This window comes from Pimephales promelas, chromosome 14, assembly GCF_988280905.1.
Source record: "Pimephales promelas chromosome 14, fPimPro1.hap1.1, whole genome shotgun sequence".
Classification (NCBI taxonomy): domain Eukaryota; kingdom Metazoa; phylum Chordata; class Actinopteri; order Cypriniformes; family Leuciscidae; genus Pimephales; species Pimephales promelas.
The window spans coordinates 22019122-22040460 of record NC_142782.1 but is presented as its reverse complement, the minus strand read 5'-3'; the positions used below and the strand labels follow the sequence as shown (position 1 = coordinate 22040460).

General features: G+C 37.1%; 2 protein-coding genes and 1 long non-coding RNA gene across 3 annotated transcripts; 2 read left to right on the top strand and 1 right to left on the bottom strand.

The window, feature by feature from the left end:
• Nucleotides 1–999: 999 nt before the first annotated feature.
• borcs6 (BLOC-1 related complex subunit 6) lies at nucleotides 1000–6779 on the top strand. The gene is made up of 6 exons (XM_039678910.2): nucleotides 1000–1096; nucleotides 2691–3163; nucleotides 3612–4092; nucleotides 4188–4351; nucleotides 5153–5236; nucleotides 5330–6779. Exons 2-6 carry the CDS (start codon nucleotides 2702–2704, stop codon nucleotides 5453–5455), a joined length of 1317 nt encoding a protein of 438 aa, XP_039534844.2. The 5' UTR covers nucleotides 1000–1096; nucleotides 2691–2701; the 3' UTR covers nucleotides 5456–6779.
• A 941-nt stretch (nucleotides 6780–7720) lies between these two features.
• LOC120483668 (hyaluronidase-1) lies at nucleotides 7721–13982 on the bottom strand. Its single transcript, XM_039678833.2, is given in 6 exon segments — nucleotides 7721–8365; nucleotides 8367–8872; nucleotides 10103–10192; nucleotides 10804–11199; nucleotides 11292–11877; nucleotides 13830–13982. Coding segments are annotated over 5 exon segments (1539 nt in total). The 5' UTR covers nucleotides 11805–11877; nucleotides 13830–13982; the 3' UTR covers nucleotides 7721–8331.
• LOC120483982 (uncharacterized) lies at nucleotides 11528–14106 on the top strand. Its single transcript, XR_005623659.2, has 3 exons — nucleotides 11528–11914; nucleotides 13799–13892; nucleotides 13978–14106. It is a non-coding gene; the product is annotated as an uncharacterized LOC120483982 (long non-coding RNA).
• The last annotated feature ends 7233 nt before the right edge of the window (nucleotides 14107–21339 follow it).

Here is a 21339-nt window from a genome sequence, read left to right as displayed (position 1 = left end):
TCATCTAGGCCACACTGGCTTCTGGCAAATATTAACCAATAGCCAAATTGTTTTTGTCTGTCTATAATCTTGCCAATACTTAATGTTGTAGGCTAATTTAATGTTAAAGTTAACATGCAAACAAGCATATGGATTTATACATTAAGATAGGCCTACTACCAAAGGTGAACTTGTCCTTCCGGCTCCACATCCTGGTCAAAAAGCTTCCTCAGGGGTTACTGTAGTGTTTGTAGCCTTAGTGTTTTTTGGAAGTTGTGTGTGTTTAGGAAGTGTTCGGCCTAGATGGGTTTTTTTTTTTTTTTTTTAGAAAGTTCTTAATAATTGCTTTGTTCTGCTATGAAACTGCCTTCACAATCTACTACTTTCACAATCTAACACATTTCCACTGCATCCCAACCTGCACTTTGTTGTTGTTGTTGAAGAATAATATACTGTTCCTTTCTTTCTATCAAACTACAGATTTAAAATGAGAATGTTGTTTCATGTCGACTCTACAGTCCCCTATAAAGAGCGATAGAGAGTATGTGAGGGTCAAGACTAGGACTTTGCATTACTTTGGCTCTACTTCAAAGGGCTTAATTACAGGGGTAGGTTTTATTTTTTTGGATAATGACAGGGTCTTAGAGGTTTTGGTCTTTGTCAGGGTTCTTGATGATGTGGTTGACAATTCCTCTAATTCAAGCCAATAAAATGACAGCAGGGTAAAAATACACACACAGCCCTCCACGCTACGCCAGTTCCTGAATCAATTGAATTCGGTGGAGTCTACCGCCCCTTGTGGTAAAATTTGAGTAATGTCTGTCTGGACATGCTGTCTAGTCTAGACAACTCTCTTTTTGCAAATTAATGAATAGATTAACAGATTTTTTTAATTTAATAATTGTAAAACGCAGTTCTCTGATAACTATATCAAGGTATGAGTATATAAACACACAAAATACTTTTCTTTGCGATGTAAATGTAATACACGCCTTCTGTGTCATGAGATTCATCTCTGTTTGTTATGCGGAACTATAGCGTCAACGTTGTGTTTCCATACGACAAATATTTGTGGCGGACTCAGCTGGCAACCTTCATCCTGGGCGAAGAGCTGCAGGTAAATATTTAACTTCACAAATCATCCATAGAATTACATCCTGTTGAAACATGACAAATCAACCCAAACTCAAAAAGTAATTGTCGTGAAGCTGCCGGTTTTCGTTGATATCTCGCGGAATAACTATGAATTCAGAGGCGAGCATTACAGCTAAAGCTTATCGTAAAGCTAACGTCATGTGACCATTGTTGCTTCCCAAACAGTTTTGTTATCTTTCTATTTATTATTTGGCTTATCTATGTCTGGTTTGTCTATCAGGGATGCTAAAGTATTGAGAAAATGTCGTCGTCTGTAAGCCATGTCATAAAGACCCGTCATATAAGCAAAACAGTGTTTTTGGTGATTTTCTTATCGTCATGATTTCAGTTCCCTTTTTTAGAGACACGCACATTATCACTAGATAAATCTGTCTTTTTAGGTTTTTAGTGATTATGTATGTCTCTAAGTAAATGTCCTATTAAATTGACGAACAACGAATGAACTGACAGCTGTCAAAACAGACGCAGGAAACAGACAATTCATAATGCCTCAGTGTTCACGTGACGTGGAACCTGCAAGATCATTCATGATAATGAGGTTTTGAGTTTATTCTCGCAACATTAATAAACGAAGAATAAACGTATTTTACGTCAGGGTTATTATAGTTAACTGAAACAAAAACAAAAACAAACATTTTGTTACTTTACATACATTTTAAAGGAGTAGTTCACTTTTGAAAAAACTTTTGCTGATAATTTACTCACCACATGTTATCCAAGATGTCCATGTCTTTCTTTCTTCAGTCGAAAAGAAATTAAGGTTTTTGATGAAAACATCCCAGCATTTTTCTCCATATAATGGACTTCAATGGGAACCAAACGGTTCATGGTCCAAAACACTTTCAGTACAAAGGGCTTTAAACGATTCCAGACGATGAATAAGGGTCTTATCAAGCGAAACGATCGCTCATTTAATAAATAAATTGCAACGTTTAAGGTTTAAAAATGCTGGAATGTGCCAGAAGGGCCACCACACACCAGCTTACTGGTGGAGAGGGATGAAGGAGCCAATCAGTGTACAGTATGGGGATTATTAGTAGGCCTTGATGGACAGAGGTAAAGGCCGGGGCAAATTTGGCTTTTAATGACCACAGAAAGTCAGGACCTCGGTTTAATGTCTCATCTGAGGGACGGTGGCATTAGGGGTGTTGGGTCACACACAGACCACTCGGTGAGCACCCCCTGCTGGCCTCACCAACACCTCTGCCAGCAGCAACCTAGTTTTCCAAGGAGATTTCCCATCCAGGTATTGACCAGACTCAACTCTGCTTAGCTTAAGTGGGCAACCAGTCTTGGGCTACAGTGTGGTATGTTTTTGGAGGGAAAACATTGATTAATTAATTTATCATCATTTTCACTTTTTGTATTGTAAATGTACCTTAGAATACCTAGAATACTCGTCATGTAATAGAAATTAGATAGAAATAATAGAATAGAGCTGATAAACTGTAATTTGTAAATTTGTAATTTGTTTTATTGAGAATATGAGTTGCATCACAAAGCTTTAGCTTTACATCACTGATGATGATTAAATTCTTTTTATTTATTTTCTGTAGTGGGTGGAGGGATGAGCCGCTCTCCTGTGACCGGTCAGGGTGCGAAGGAAGCAAGCAATGGGGTGGAATCCTCTGATTCTCTTAAGGCCTCTGATTGGTCAGGATCTCATGGCTTCACCCTCCAGGGGATAAAGTTCATTGATGGGGCTGATTTTGAGCCTCACATGGAGACGTCTGCCCTGTCAGAGACTCTGAAACACACACCTCACCACATGGACTCATGTAGAGACACACACACACTCCAGCCACACACAGATCACTCAGAATCACAGCCTACAGAGTCACTGGTTCAACACTCCCAGTGCAGACATATTCCAACTGAAGATGGCACAGATGAGGACACGCTCTCCAGTGAGACCGAACTAACTCACGGCTGCTCTAAAAGAGAACTGGAAGAGTGGAGAGCGGAGGAGGTGAACAATGTCAACAAGAGAGATATCAAGCAAAGGAAAGAGACGCTTATTTCTGTACAGGTAAGAGGTTAAATCGAATGTTCTTTGGTACTTATATTCAGTTACATACTGATATATAATTTAATAAAATGCTAACTTAATATTAATAATAATAATATTAGGAAATGTATTCATTACTTTAATATTGATAAATAATTTCTATAAATTAAATTATATCTAAATTTAAGGTGATAAATGAATCTATGCTTTTCTACTCAATTCAATTAAATACTAATATACAATATAATAAATACGAACCTAATTTAACATATTATTTAAATAATAATCATTAAATACTAATCTAATAATACTAATTAATAATAGTTTTATATAAATTAATAATAAATAATAATTACATTCAATTAATTAATAATTACAAAATTAAACTTTGTCCAATTTTTGTGCTGCATATATCTGTTGCTGTTTATCTGGACCTTGTTAATAAATAAACTAATCTGCACATTCACAGCCAGTGGAAGCACTCTCAACCGAACACCCTCCCACTCACTCTGAACCTAAAGAATGGTCTAATCCCGATTCGTCGGATGAAGTGCAAGCGAATACTTTCATTTCTCCTGATGAGGCCCCTCCCCTTGTTCCAGCCCCTCCCCCTGACCAGGCCACACCCCCTCTGCTGCCAGACCTTGATGATTCTCCATGCCCAGCTCACGTGATGGCAGAGGTACGTGTGCGCTCTGTCCCAGAGCGAGATCGAGTCGTGCGTGGCATGCAGGACAGTAAAAGCCTGGATGAGATCAGTGGGGCGTGTGGGGGCGGAGCACGTGGAGGCGGAGCTAGAGGAGGCCAACCGGAAGGACGCCGAGCCACCATATCCAGCGCCCTAGAATTGGAGGGAACCGTCAGCCATGATGGAGATCTTACTCACTTCATCGCCAAAAATCTTGAACAGAAGATTAAAATGAGCTTGCGGCCGAGTCTAGACACTGATTGTGAGTATGTGAGGGTGTCAAAAAACTGTTTTGATCTGTTGCAATGCCTTTGTCGTCAGTATAATTAATATTTAAACTTTGTATCACCACTGCAGCAGACTGTTCTGGGCCTGTGGTACGTGGTCGTGGCTCTTTGCGCCGTCCGGCTGATATTCCGCCCATTGACCCATCAGTGCTGGAAGACCTGCATAAACACACACAAGATGTGGCTCAGAGTGTAGAATTGATGCTGCGAAGCCTCAGTGGAACTATTCAGAATGTGAGTATTACTCTGGATCAAATACAGCCACCCAAGTACTTGGACAATTTAAGCCACAAAATATCAAAAAAGTGCAATCTGCAAACAAAAGATGCTATTTTTTTTTTTTTTTGGAACTAACTTTTTAGCTTTTTTTTAACCTGTTTTTACCCAAATGCTCTCAAGGTGATTTTCATTGGTTGTATGAACTATGAAGTCAGTTCCACTCAACTTCACACTTGCCTTTTTTACACTGACGTGATTCCAGTTCTGGTTCCTGGCCCATAAGTGAAATGCTACACAGATTTGATTTGTACCACAGAACTCTTCAGGGTCAGAAAAAAAAAATGGTTCAGCTTCTTAAATACTTGCTGGTCTTTATCCAGGAAGAGATTGTCAATGTAGATGTTTTGTCATGGCTGTTGGCTACTGTTAACACAATGATTCATTCTAAAATAACTAGTTTGATAACAACTGTTAATTGGTGATAACTTTGGTCATTAAATAATAATAAAAAAAGAATATTTGCATTTTATTTTTTTATTATGCTTATGCTCTTCAACACTGCATTTTTTTTTTATCAAACACAGTAAAAACAGCAATAGTGTGAAAATGAATAGAATTTTAAATATCGCAATATATTTAAAGCTTAAATATATAATAATACATAAATATATAGTAATATTTCAAGCTTTTTCAGTGTCCAAATACTTTTTCGGGTCACTTTTTATGTAGCTGACCCTCAATACAACCAACATATGCATGTATACAAATCTATGAAGTGCACATACTGTTATGAATGAAAATCTCTTGTCTCTTCAGATGACTGCATTAAGTGTGGGTTATATCCAGACATATAGAGATTCTGTGGACAGTTTGGGAGAGTCAGTGGACATGAGTATAAAGGTGAGAGTGATTTATAGTCATCTATTTAGTGAAGTTTTCAATTTTATTTTACTTAGTTTTTTTATCTGTTTGTGCTTGTTTCTTTATTTCCAGGGAATGTACACACTCATGGCACGGTGTGAGGAGCTGGATCGCTCCATGCAACCTATACATACTCTAGCTGCTCAGATCAGAGACATCAAACGAACCCTTGATGCCCTGGAAACCATCTGCAAGTAACTATGGCAACAAACCACGCCCCTAACCGAGTGAGGACCCCGCCCTCTGCAGTCATTCTGCTACATACTGTGCAATGGAACCATTTAGCTAATTATAATGTTTTCTAGCAAGGCTCTGCAAGTGCTCGCCCCCTTAGAGACAGCTTGGTTCTTGCCCTTCCCCTCGGAGACCACATCTGTAAGCAAGCACCTCTTTTTGTTGTGGCTCCTCCCCGCTAGAAAATCGCTGGTAAAACAGCATCAACTTCTCCTTGTGATTCATGCCGTCCAACACCCTCCACATGACCACAGGAAGGACCCTGTGTCATTGGTGGCTTTTGGGCAACTGATTGGTGTTACCATTGCCCCTGTTTATGAAGTGAGTGAACGCACGTATCGGTGAGTGTTTTCACAGATTGCATCTATTTGTAATGGCCTCAAATTTAAGACAGAGTAGAAGTGTAACACCAATATTTGCCAGTAGGGAAGCCATGCTCTGTGTGTATTTGTTCCACTTGGACGTCAGTGTTTCTGCAGGATGGATGCTATGCATCCCAGGTCAGTTCCTAAATATTTTCTGATATCTTTTACTTGCTCTCATTGCCGTTTTAAACCTATATGGCTTTCTTTTTTTCATGAACACCATAGAAGACATTTTGAAGAATGTGCATATTGCTCTTTTCCATACAGTTACAATGAATGGTTATTGGAGAGTTAAAGCTTTAAAACAGATGCAAAATACCATAACGTGTATAATGATGTACATTTTGGTCTGTTTCTCACACAAAGCTATTGTGCACACATCACATGGACTACTTTTATGGTCTTTTTTTTTTAAGCTTGAAAGCTTGAGTCTCCATTTAATAATTGCATGGAAAGGATGTTCTTCAAAATATCTTCTTCTAAGAAAGTCATACAGGTTTGGAATGACATGAGGATAATTAAATGAGGCAAACATTTTTAATTTGTTGGATGAATTGTGCCTAATACAAGCACCATATAGACTCGTCTATGAATTTTAGACTCTTGATTTCCATATTGAGAGTCATGACAGATGTCCCCTTGATTTATTGTATGCAAGTGTTTACCAATAGAAACAACCACAAAATTTAGAGGAAGGTGAGGAGAGATCGGAGGTGGGTGTGAAACAAAACAGGATGGATGAAAGTTTTATTTTTGAAAATGAATGATCTTTACCCTTCTCCGTTTGGCCCTGTTTAATCCGTTTCTCTCTATCTCTTTATTGCTGTCTTGCTAACTATAACCCTGATTTGTCCAAAAATCTGTCATTAATGTGTATTTTAAATTATTATATAAAACAAAATAAATTTGCTAGAATGATCTAACTTGATTTTTCTGCGCCTCTTTGTTCTAGATTTTTAGGGTTAAAATAGTTTGTTGCTCTTACATACATTTGTGTTCTTTTGAGAGTTTTCTCCTTTTGCAGAGTCCAAGTTATGGTACAGCTGGATCCTGATCTGCACTATGATTCAGGGCTAAATTATCGTGTGAGAGAGAGAGGTATTGTTACACTGGTGGATAAAAAACACAAGTTTGTCAGCCCTTATGACTGATGAATTCACAGATACGTAAACATGTAGAGACACACACGTGTTAATTATTGAGTTGGACATTGTAGTTTTTTTTTACCATCCTCCTCTAGTTAATATTTCTTTATTGAATAAATTACCAGATTTGCCTTGTAGTCATTCATATCTGTCAGTAAATGTTTAAAAAGGCTTTACGTTTTCATGACGGAGAACAGTGTTTTTCTGTACAGGCTGCTCAGATTATGTGTAAACTTGACTGGTTTCAGATTTTTTGTAAGTCAAAGATAAAATGGAGACTAAACATTTGATTAGATTTTTAAGTTTAGGCAGATAGAGGCCAGTTACACTCTGACCCGTCTGCGTTCAGGACATCTCGTGATGGTGATATCGCTTTCCTGTTACACAGGTGTGACGTTGTAGCATGTGATGAGCAAATAAAATAATTAACTTTTTTTTGCCCACGTCTGAACTTTTTGTGCTACGTGGGTTAATATCTACTGCACAAATGTTCAAGAGTTTTTTTTTTTTTTTGAAAGAATACTCTTATGCTCATGCTCACTAAGCAACTGATGCATTTATTTAATAAAAAATAAACAGTAAACCAGTAATGTGAAATATTACTACAATTTAATATCATTTTTCTATTTTAATATATTTTAAAATGTAATTTATTCCTGTGATGGCAAAGCTGAATCTTCAGCATCATTACTCCAGTCATCAGTGTCACATGACCCTTCTAAAATGCTGATTTAGAGGTCAAGAAATATTTCTTATTACTATAAATGTGGAAACTGACATTTTTTCAGGATTCTTTGATGAATAGAAGTAAAGAGAACAGCATTTTTATTTGTAATAGATAATGGGTTTTTTTAAGGATGTAAATGTCTTTTGATCAGTTTAATGCATCTTTTCTGAATACAAGTATCACTTTTTTTCAAAAAAAGTTTTTTCAAATAAATTCTATTCATAATGGAAACAGACGGTATAAAGAAGGCATAAGGTATTGGCTTTAGTTAAGTCTTTTGGATTAAAAGCAGAAACAAAAGAATATCATACTTTATGTGTATAAAAATTTATTCGGCACTTAGCTAATCTGTTTGGACTGTTAGTTTTATACAGTACATTATAGACAGTAGCTAGTTTAAAAACCATTCAGATTCCTTTTATATTTAGATAAAAAAAAAACTGCATCTCAGTTATTTTGTTAATTTTCAAGTGCAGGTGATTCAGAACAGATCTGTTCATTCAGTCATATTCAGATTTAAATCTCTTCTCTCAACAAATTTAAAATAATTTTTTTGCAATGGGCAATCAAAATCAAGGCCAACCGGGATTCACAAAAGTCCCGTCACACTCCAGCTCCCAAAACCTCAAACATTAAAGCTGAAGAGAACCAGCGAGGAGAAAAGGATTACGGGAGATTTAAGTGCAGAACTTCCACTGTCCACCGGCTGCTTGGTTGGCACTACTGTCACTGGAACCTCTGGAAGCACTGGAAGCACTGTACTCTGACTCTGGCTTATCTCAATCACTGTCTTTATTGTTGGCGATGTTATTTTCCCTCTGTTTTCAGGCACTGTGCCTGATTCCTGATCTGCTGCTGCACCCTCCAAGGCTTCGAACCACTGGCAGCGGAAGTTCTTCTTCCAGAGGTCCACGCAAGCAGTGGGAAGCTCTCCCGTGGCTCGGACGCCTTCTGCCCCGTTTGGGAGCAGCATAAAGTGGGGCGATGGAAGATGCAGGTATGTGGGGTCCTCGGGTTTCTTCCGCACACAGCGTCCACGGCCCTGACACAGTAAGACTCCACAGAGACGTGCTGCAGTGGTCACATTGACAGCGTAAGGGCCGAGAACCTGACGGACGTACGAGCCAAACTCTGAGCAGGATTTCTGTAGGAGACATAAATATCATCAATCTTACAGCAGTCTGTTAAGGCTAATGAAAAGCATTAAGATTAGAGCATTAAGAAAAGCATTAAGCATTAAGGACATACACTTTTTTTTTAATGATTCAAAAGTTTGGGGTTGGTAAGAGTTAGTAATGTTTTTGAAATAAGTCTCTAATGCTTACCAAGGGTGCTTAATCAAAAATACAGTAATATTGTGAAATATTGTTACAATTTCAATTAACAGTTTTTTTTATAGTTTGAAAATTTAATTTATTTCTGTGATGCAAAGCTGAATTTACAGCATCATTACTCCAGTTTTCAGTGTCACATGACCCTTCAGAAATCATTCTAATATGCTGATTTGGTGCTCAATGTGATTTATGTTGAAAACAGTAGTGCTGCTTAATATTTTTGAGGGAAAAATGATTATTTTCTTTAAGAATTATTTCATAAGTTTTGAAAGAGAGATCTTTTGTAACATTATACAAATCTTTACTTTTAATCAATTTAAAGGGATAGTTCACTTTGAAATAATTTTTGGTATGTTTTTAGCTTACCTCAAGTGCATCCGAGATGTAGGTGTCTTTGTATGTGCATTAGTTTCAATTTTGGTATTTTTAGGTGTCAGTCATATAATGTAGGTATATGGGGTCCACCTCAAAGAGCATGCACAAATTAAACGTGATTTAATGACTCGTAAACGTAAGTATGTATTGATGGCCTAAGACACGAAACGAGCGGTTTGTGTGAGAAAATGAACAGTATTTATATTGTTTTTACCTCTTCTACAGCCACGTCCAAGTGATCTGAGGGTGAGGGTGCTTTGTGGCTGTGGTTACAAGAGGTAAAAGTTATATAAATACTGTTCGTTTTCTCACACAAACCGCTCGTTTCGTGTCTTAGGCCATCAATGTGTACTTACATTTACGAGTCATTAAATCATGTTTAATTTGGACTTCTCTGTGCATGCTCTTTGAGGTGGTGACCATAGACCTCCATTATATGACTGACAGACAACAACGGTTTGACCTAAAAATGTCAAAATTGAAACTACTGCAGAAACAAAGACACCTACATCTTGGATGCTCTTGAGGTAAGCTAAAACATACCAAAAAATTGTTTCAAAGTTAACTATCCCTTTAATGCATCCTTGCTAAATAAAAGTATTTATTTATTACTGACCCCACACTTTTGAACCGCAGTGTAAATGAACAAATGATTAAATGATTACCTGTGTTTTAACTGCTAAGGATTTTTCCCAAATAACGACTCCAGATGCCCCCATAGCAGCACTCTCTCCAATTGTATTGACCAGGTCAGTCTGATACATGTACAATACAGAGTAACAATAAAGTTCACAGTCCGTATACTCGACAGCCATCTTGGTCATACAATTACAATTACAACTCGCTTCTACTTGGGGCAAGACTGAAATCTCCAAAAGTGTTAAATGTTTAAACAACATTTCAAATCAGGAATACAATCAGACAACTATATTCACCTAATGTAACTACAACATGCTCTTTTAATTATAATGTGAGACTGTTGTTGATTATATATAATTTCTCCCACCCATTTTTACGTCTCCTCCCTATGGAAGCTGTTTCTGTCCGTAAAAATATGAGAAAGGTAAATGCAACTTTATATCTCACAATTACAACTTGAGATCTCACAGACTTTATATATCATTAATGCTCATTTATATCTCATACTTGTGACTTCATATCCTGTAATTGTGACTTTATATTTTGTTTGCACTTGTCAATATATCTTGTTGTTATCTATACATTTTGACTATTTTGACTTGTAGTTAAAACTTGTACAGACTTATCTCACAAAATGTTACACTTTTTTTCTATATATATATAGATACACAGTCACACACACTGTTATATAAACTATATATTAAAATATGGCAAACCTGTTTATTACCTCTGAGAGAAAGGTGTTAGAGGATGTATACACAATCTTGATCATCGGAAACACAGGAAGATCAGAAGTAGTCCCTGCGAGAGCTGCCACTCTTAAAGCCTCTCTTATCTGATTGGTTGCATAAAGCCACGCCCCTTTTGTTCCCTCTGGGAGCTTCTCCAGAGAGAGGACTGGATAAAGGGCACCGCTACGCTTCCACAGCCACATCAGCTCATCATTAAGGGCCATTTCCGCCGCAGGGCACCGTCCCGTATAATTGGCTAATGCTATCTGGGTGGAGTCAAAGTTATAGCAGTTAGGATACGGGGCCATGCCCCATAGTCTCTGTGGGCGGAGTCTCTTCACCTCCCACAGCGTTTCCATTATTATGGACTGTGCTGCTGCTTCAAAGTCAACCTGAAAGGAAATGACATCATGCAATCGATTAATACAACAGAATTCAGAATGATGGTCTTTGTAATATCGTTATATGTTGTGACTGTCATCACCTGAGACCATTTTTCCACTTCCTCTGCGCTCCAGTCTGGAAAAAATCCCCGGAGAAGTGCCCTAGAATCCACAAGATACTTTGCTTTATTTCCCTTGTTCCTGTTCCACTGAGGCGCCCACTCCTGCCAGCGCAGCACCCCCAGCCCAGGCGCTCCTGTCTGGGGTAATGAAGCTGTCAGGTCGCCCTCAACCCTCTGGAGGTGAAGGTCAAGGCTGCTGTGTTGTGGTAGGCCGCCGTTGACAGGACGATCCTGTGCTGTGAAATACGGGTAAAGTCCTAGCGTGTCCTCATAAAATATTGCAACACGGCCTTCCCACTCCATCCCAAAAGCCGCTGGGTTTGGCCGACCCAAACAGTCTTTATCTGGAACCCCCCACAGCACCAGGAAAGGCTGGCCGGCGAGCAGAGGGGCCCGAGCAGGACCGCAGACACATGCAGGAGTGAAGAGACAGAGGCGGAGGAATAGATGAGAAAAGGAAAGGAGGTTGAATGTGTGTTTTCTTCCAGCCATGGAGCTGAGCAAGAGGTTTTAGGGCCCCTCGCCCAAAAACTCACTCAAAAGCTGCTTTGGAGAGGGATGATGTCTGGAGAGAAAGACAGAGGGTTGGAGAAATCTTTTTGGTGAGGTCTTTTTCCAAATTGTGAGGATTTGTTATGTGTTTGTCTTTTATGAAAACAATGAACTCAGCTCAACATTTTTTATTTGATCTGTGTTCTCATGACATAAGGGCATGTTGATCATGTGCAAAGGGTCAACACCAATTGTGTGTGTGTGTGTGTGTGTGTCAGGGGTGTGTCTAGGAGGGGGGTACCCCATGGAAAATTATTATATGATTTAATAATATTAAAACTCAGCAAAATTAGACAGTGTAAAAGTGTGACCACTAGCCTACTCCCTACCAACTGAAAAGATGGAGCTGCGACAAAACAAAGGGAGACGCTTTGGGATAATTAATAGCTAACAGGATTAATTAGTGCTGCCCATGCGCTAATCACTTTGTGCACTAATACGAGCCTGCAGTTAATAAACTTCTCGACAGAGAGCGCCATAGCGCAAAGCATCATCTGCGTCTCTAGGGCTTCTCATAACTGGCGCGACATATTTATATCGAGGTACTTTGAAAACATACTTATTTTTTACATCAGTAGTAGCCTACTCGGTAATTATTATATATATATATATATATATATATATATATATATATATATATATATATGCATGCTATGGCATACTCTTCTGTTCGTGTAGTCCTTGAAAATACAGCTACCCTGCTACAAAACCATTTTATACTAGCCCAAATTGCCAGAGAGAGAGAGATTTAGTTTAAATCAGTTTCACCCTTTAAACTACAAAATACTACAGTTGCGTTATTATGGGTTAAAAGTAACAATAACTAGGGGAGAGCGGAGCACAACGTAACGCTTTTTGACTGTCTCAGTTTGTGTAAATAGGGTTTAGAGTATTTATTTTTTCCCACATTAATTTCCCACATAGTACAATTGCGTGGTTATGTTTTATTAATACAGTGTATACTTTTTCTTGATTTACCCTGAAAGAATGGAAGTGTGACAACATGCCCCGTGGGGTACATTGTAACATGTGATGGGGACATACACATTGTAACATCACCTTATGACAGATTAAAATACTATCTGATCCAATCAAAAAAATAAATAAAGGTCAAACCAAAATATGTTCTTAATAACATACAATTAAATTATTAACTTTTTCATATAAAATAATGGTATTTTTAATAATTAAGAATATTTGACATGTAACAAACACGGGAAGACACATTCAGCAAAACAAAATAATAATTAATAATTTCAGAACATTGACTCTCAGTCTTTATTTACACGTTTCTCATGTTTTCTCAAAAGAATTCATAAAAGTATAGAATATAATAGCATATTTCTAATAGGGGCACATTGTAACGTAGTTTTAAACATGCCCCAAGTGGAAGTGTGGAAGTATTTAAGACAAATTAGCCCCGCGTTACGCTGTACCCCACACTCCCCTATTATGTATTTTGGGGGAGAGGAATGTGTGGCTTTCCACGCTAAATGTAACATGTACCCATTTTACGCTGGAGTGCTCACTCTGAAGTGTTGTTGTTGACCACAACAACCATGCCAGATAATAGCAGTGACACTGACACACACACAGGAGAGCCAGTTATATATGTGTAATGAAATGAATGCAAAGACATCTTTCGGAGTCGAATGAGTGTCTTTCTTTGAAAAGGCTATCTAAAATTGAAACTGAATTACCTGAAATCTTCGCTCATCCAGTTAAACTTGGCAACATTTTGTTATTGGGTGTGATAGTTTTAGGCCAGTTCCTGCTTTCGAGTAAGCATTAAGGAGTTGACTAAGCTTTTGTGCTACAAATTTCCGATTGATCTAACATTTTGAGCAAAACTTCTTTCCTTTTAAAAAAGGAAATAAAATTTAAAAATTCACTTTGTTTTTTAAACTGATGCTTGGTTTGGTTTCCCTCATCAGTTTCTTGAGGAGATGGGATTGTGTTACTCACCTCTGCATTGATAGATCAGGTGTGTGTGCCTGGAGCTTCAGGTCAAAGAATCCAGAAGCAAAGGTCAAGATGAAGAGCACTCATCTGGATGGGTAATAATACGAATTTTAAGAATAGAATATATAAGAATAGTAATAATTCTGTGCAGGTTTGAGTGGTCGGGTGGCTCAGAACAGGATGCCACAGAAGGGAGAAACTTCAGCCCAACCATGAGGGATGAGAAGACAGGCTGTCCTGACAAAAGGATGGATGAAGTGCCGGAAATAGGAAATAGAAAGAAAATCAGGCTACCTCACCTTCACCGGGGTAATCTGTTTGTAAGCAGGGTCACCATGGACCATGACAATCACATGATCAGACTCACCATAATCCCTTAATCCATCACTCCCTCCAAACAGCAAACACACCTAGAGTCAAACGCACACACACACACCTACTCAAAAAAGTAAATACTAGGTAAAGACTTAGTAGTTTACTAGTTATTCCTGTTTTCTTTTTATTCTACATCATACATGTCATGAAACTGAACATTAAGGTTTCATTCATGGATGACCCTATCAGACTTTCATACCTCTACTTTTTTGATCTCTGATTTTTGCCTTTCTTCTGTTTCTTTTTTTTTTCTTTTTTTTTTTTCTTATTTCACTGTCAGTTTTTCAAAGTCTAATCCTATTTCCTGAAGAGGATCACTGGCAAGATTGTTCACAATTATGTCATCCAAAGATAATCTGGCATAATCCTGAAGTCTCTGTTGTATTACTTCAGATATGAGAAGAGAGGATTTGTTTTTTGCGCCTGCTGTCATTCTAGGTTGAAGGTTTGGTAGTTCTTATGTCTAGACTGAAATGTGAAGTTTTTGGTGTCTAAACACTGAGCATTTTTTCTGGAAAGTTAACTAAGGGGTAGTTTTATCTTGACAGGGTTGAAATTGTACAGAACAGAGCAGAGGAAGTGATATATATATATATATATATATATATATACACTCTACCATCAAACATTTGGTGACAGCAAGGTCTTTTTTTTTTTTTTTACTTTTATTTAGCAAAGATGTATTAAATTGTTCAAAATGTCCAATACAGACATTTACTATGTTGCAAAAGATTTTAATTTTTCTTGTTCTGCTATCAACATTGATAAGAATATGAAATATTTCTTGAGCAGCATATTAGAATGAATGTTGAAGGATCATATGACAGTGAAGACTGGAACAATGATGCTGAAAATCATTGCCCCCCACCCCCAACTTTTGAATTGTAGTATATTATTTATGCTTTATTTAAATTTTGATTATTTAATAATTTTAGGAAGAATCATAAAAAAACAAAACATTTGTAAAACACTTTTGTATAAGTAGTATTTATTGAACTGAATTTAATTTATTCTGATGAACAAAAATGCATGTCCAGACAAGATGATTTATATTGCTTTCTTAAAATAATATTTAAAACAACGGTTAGTAAACAGATTTTATTTTTATTTTCTTTATGTGGATTTTTTTTTTTTTTTTTTTTTTGTGGGGAAATATGATCTTGTATGATTCACACATTTTTTTTATTAGTTTTTGTCTATTCTCTGTTTAATAATCTGAAACCGTCCACTAATTTCAGATTCCCTTGTGTTTGTTATCTAAACTCGGTGCTATTTTGTTATCAGTTGTATGTTCATGTTATGTGTGTGTGAATTTGTTACCTGGTCAAGGTTTTGTGTGTTTGCTGTGCATATGTTTAGTTGAGATTATCTGTTTGAGGTATCTAAGGTGATGCCTGCTTTCCAGGTCCCGTCACCATGGTAACGGCTCAGATGAGTCCGGCCCAGACAGCGGATGGGGGTTAAGGATGTGTATGTGTGTGCGCATGTGATACTGTAGCAGGTTTGACGGTGATTGCGTGTTGTTGTTTTTTTAAGATTGACCTTTATGTCGTCATGGTTGATGCGCAGTTAAATTGAACACACTGATGATATGAAAAGTGATTTAGTGAAAAAGACAGATAATCAGAACACAGACTCCCCTCAAGTTAACATCTAACTCGCTTGTTATTTCTTCCTGTCTCTGTTAATGCAGATGGAAACAGGTGTGAGGCTTAGACTTGACCTCGGTCTCCCCACTGAGTCAGTGTAAACACCTCTTTACTCCAATTCATTCTCTAAGTCCTGCTTTTTACACAACCACGAATCACAGCTCATTGTGTTTTTGCTGTTTTCTTGCTAGGCAGTTAAACCATTAAACCATGTAAACCTTGTATTTTACAATAATTTATTTTATATGTGAGCATGTGTATGACTTCTGTGTAGATAGAAAAATGGTTGATCATCTTCAAAACAACATGCATAACACCTTTCTTAGTAATAGCCAGTATTCTGATGTTTTCCGCGAAATGTTTTTCATGTGGATATTTGTGTCATACCAGGAAAATGTGTGAGCGGTAGGACTTTGAATATTGTATTTGATCAAATGTGCTTAAATGTGTGACCAATAGAGCTTCTGTGATATTATGCATTTTTTTCTCAACTACCTTTTTTTTTTTTTTTTTTACTGCTTTCACAGAAGCTCTATTGATCACATTCAGGACACATTTCTAGTATATATGAGCAAATTTTTTTTGTGTCTGGTATCTAGGTGATGAATTCACCACTCTTGAAACATTCTTCTTTTTTGAAACAGGCTCATGTTCTTCTCTGTTTGATTGAAATGTCACCTGGATCACCAGGTCAATCATCTTAACTTGTAGATGGACCATGTGTGTGTGTGTGTGTGTGTGTGTGTGTGAGAGAGAGAGGTTTAACTGTAGTTGAGGGCCAATTTTGTTTTAACTTGTGAGGACATTTTAAATGCTCCTCACTGTTTGAACGGCTCATAGTTAATATTTTACTTTAAAAGTAGAAGTATACATAATAATATAAGTTATAAGTATAAATTATACTTGGGCTATATGGACTTTGGAATGTTATTTTAAATTATACTTATGGACTTTGGAATGTTATTTTAACATCAACATAAAATAACATTCCATAACTTTGGAATGTGATTTTATTTTTTTATTGCATGGCTTACTTCATTAGCAAAAGCAAATGGACACATTTCTGTAAATGTTATTGACAGAACCATGAGCATTCCTTTAAAGGGATAGTTCACTTTGAAATTAATTTTTGATATGTTTTAGCTTACCTCAAGGGTATCCAAGATGTAGGTGTCTGTCTGTGCAGTTCAATTTTGATATTTTTAGGTCAAACCGTTCTTATGTCAGTCATATAATGGAGGTATATGGGGTTCACCCTGGGTCCACCTCAAAGAGCATGCACAGAGAAGTCCAAATTAAACATGATTTAATGACTCGTAAATGTAAGTACACATTGATGGCCTAAGACACGAAACGAGCAGTTTGTGTGAGAAAACGAACAGTATTTATATCCTTTTTACCTCTTGTAACCACAGCCACGTCGAAGTGATCTGAAGACACAGGCAACGCTTCGGTCTGCACAAGCGCCAGAAAGCGCCGGAAGTGAGGTGGTGACCATAGACCCCCATTATATAACTGATAGACATGAACGGTTTGACCTGAAAATATCAAAATTGAAAATACTATGGAAACAAAGACACCTACATCTTGGATGCCCTTGAGGTAAGCTAAAACATATCAAAAATAAATTTCAAAGTGAACTATCCCTTTAACTTCAGACTGAATCCCAACTTTAACTTCAAACCAACAAAGCTTATTCTCAGTCCCAGCTTCAAACTCAGCCTTGCCCTTAACCCGTGCCTCATTCTCACTCACCACAGCCACAATCTTAACCGGAAGATAAAAAAAACACCTTCATAACCTTAGTTTGAACCTCAATTTTGACCTCTCAACCTGAACTATCACGTCACTGATCGTTGCTTGCTTATTATGCTGTTTACTATTTTTCTTAGCACGGTCACTTTATTATACTGTCACAATACTGTGCTATTCTATTCTGCACATACCCTGTATATACACTTTAAAACTTTTTTTTATCTTTTAATCAACAAAGACATTTTGAAGCTTTAATAAATCTTAATATCCCAAACGTTTGAATGACACTTTATTTGCATTAGCTCTTGTGTGTTGTTTCATACAACGTCAGTGTAGTTTGCAACTGTCTGTACTTCTGTCGTACTGCAGTCTGGGCCTTGTCACAAGCATTCAATGCCCAGTGAACCCTGTGTAAGCTGAGCAAATGACAAATAAAAATAAACTTGACTGCACTTCAGCCTCAAAACAAGCCTCAGCCTTAATTTAAACCTTAATTTAAAGAAATATTCCGGGTTCGTTACAAGCTAAGCTCTATGGACGGCAGCATGCTGTCAGTATCCACAGAAAATAATTTTAAATCATAATAATGTCTTTAATACTGTATAAATCATGACTAATACTTAATCTCGATTATGTTTGCTAAAATAAAATAAATAATGTGTTTACAGTATAATACACTTTCAGTGCAAGTTGATGGAGCAAGCATTGTCCTGGAATAAACGTTAAAGCCTCTCAGTAATTGGAATAAAACGCACAAGCTGTATGAATCACTTTCATGATACTTTGTTCCTTTATTGTCCGTTTTAGGACTGAAAGTTCCTGTTTCTTGTAATTGCATTGAAAAGAGTACATTGTTTATAACTTCTCTTTTTGTATTCCACAGAAGAAGGTCTCAAATGCTTGGGACTACATGGGGGTGAGTAAATGATGAAATATCACTTTAACATTGTGCAGCACTGCCCTCTTGTGATTATTTGAGTTGACAGGCTCTCTGATGGCATAGTCATCCAGTTTGATGTATGTGAGTTTAGTTATATTACTATGATCATGTGATTTCTGAGGTTCACTGATGCTACTGAAACACCAAAATTAAACCCATCTTAACCATGAAACGTTGCAAAGTTTTCTGTGAGTGTAAGAGTCTAAACAGTGAACTTTCCCCGCAAAAACCCTTACTTACTGTAGGTCCAAAAATCCTCCAGTCACTAAGACTTTGAACCACACTGAAAATCCCTCTCACTCCTCAGGTGGTTTATCCCCGTTGTGTGTGACCATGTGTATTTGTGTGCTCGTGTGTGTAAATGTGTTTTGGAGCCAGATGACAAAAGGAGAGTTTGAACATGGCATGAAACCGGAAAGGTCCACAAAGAGCGAGTGACAGAGAGATGGGGACAAAACCTTCTGGAGGAGAGAGGAGGGGCTAAGCCTTTGATCTGTCTGCTTTCTGAAAGAGGCAGAACAGAATCACAGGAGCAAAACGAAAAGAAAGCGAGAAAGAGAACGAGAGAGATAGAGACAGTGAAGGAGATGGAGCGAAACAGGGAGAGAGACTGGAGCAGATTGTAATTTCTCTACTGGTGGAGCAGATGGGGGGGGGGGTATTCAGGAGCAATAGAAGTGGCTATAAGTGCTGGAGGAGGAGGGGGAAGGTCAGAAAGAGAGAGAACTGGGAAAGTGGAGGGACAGGGAAGAGGGTGGGAGAGAAAGGGGGAATCTGAGGAATTTCCAAATGAAAGGAGAAGGTTTTTCTTTTAATGCGATTAAAGTTTTCCATCTCACTGCATCTCCTGCAGACAGTCCGACTCTGGGAGCAACATCGCTCAAGAGTGTGGCAGAGTTTGTGTGTGTGTTTCTATGCGTTTGACTCTGTGAACTTGGTGGCTTTGAATATAACAAGTGTGGGTGGAGTTTGGAAAGTGTTTGTGAGTGAGCAAATGTACCACAAAATTAATTTCAACTTGTCCCTCCTTTTCTAGGTTACCGTGAGGCACTTACAATGGAAGGGAATTTTGGCCAATCTGTAAATGTTAAGGTAGTAACTTTTTCAATAGTATTGCCACAAGAAGTAAACAATATACGTGTGGAAAAAATGCTCACTAAACCTTTCTGGATAAGTTATTTCCAATTGTTCAACTTTGTTGCCATGACACCATAAAAACCCAAACAATAATTTAAACATTTTGTCAGTCAAATAATACTTTTATGTATACTTTTTTATTTACTTTAATACTGTATTTGAAGGAGTCTCTTATGCATATCGAGGCTGCATTTATTTATTTATTTAATAAAAAAAATTAAAATAGATATTTGATGAATAGAAAGTTTGAAATAGAAATCTGTAGGGATGCACGATATATCGGCCACCATGTCTTTATCGACTGATATAAATGTACGTTTTTAATGTTATCGGTATCGTCCCGATAAGAAAATTTGGCTGATATACAGGCTATTAAAGCTGATAAACAATGGATGATTTCTTTCAACTGAGACACTTCAGATGCTCTCTGTTCGCCATGATTTCATTTCATTTTTCATTTAATTTATTTATTTATAAAGCACAATAAAAACAGCATGATGTTGACCAATGTGCTGTACAAACACATAATAAAATGTAATGTCTAATTAGTGACTCAATGTCTAATTAGTGACTCCAAATATTTTTTGTCCTGTTCTCGCAACAGTAAATAAATACACCTGACTGTCATTCGCGTAACAATGAAAGGATACTCCATGCTAAAGAAAAATAGACCCTAAGGGTATATAACGGAAACAAAATTGGATGGCCCAGAATGGATCCTTGTGGAACCCCACTAGACAGTGAGGCCACTTTTGATTGATGTTGACCAAAAATAACTGAAAACGTCCTATTCGACAAAAGGATCTGTGAAAGATTCAATCATGGCTTTGAATTGTTTGAAAAAATGTTTAGGTAAGGCTTTACAACAAGGTTCATTAGTTAACATTAGTGAACTAAAAATGAACTGCACTTATACAGCATTTATTAATCTTTTTTAATGTTAATTTTTAACATTTACTACATTATTAAAATCTTGTTAACATTGTTCATGCTAGTTCACAGTGCATTAACTAAACAAACATGAATGACTGTATTTTTTATTAGCGTTATCAAAGACTAAGAGTAACAAATACAGCAACAAATGTATTGCGGTTAGTTCATGTTAGTTCATACATTAACTAATGTTAACTAATTAACCTTATTGTAAAGTGTTACCAATGACTCAGGAAAAAACAGTTAAGTGTGACAGGTGCTGATACGTAAAATTCTAATGAGAACATCTAAAAAATTATATGAATTAAACATATAAAAAAAAAAAATAGATTTATCAGCCAATATGTCAGTTTGCAGCTTTCAAATATAAAGAATGTTTTCGTTATCGACCAAAATGTTCATCTTGGCGCATCCTCAGAAATATTTTGTGACATTATAAATGTCTTATACTCTAACTTTTGATTAGTTTAATGCATCCTTGATGAATAAAATGATTAATTTCTTTAAAAAACTGTAAAACTGTACTCCTCACAATAAATTCAACAAGGGAGAAATTGAAATGATATTTTAAATCAACATAATGCCACAAAAGCTGTTAAAGCCACTAAAGGAATGTTCTAAAGGACGAAAACACGCTGTATTCCACTCTATTGAACTCTGAATGTACTAAATGTGTTCATCTGAACCATTCTTCCATCCACGTATCTAAAGAAACCTTCATCCG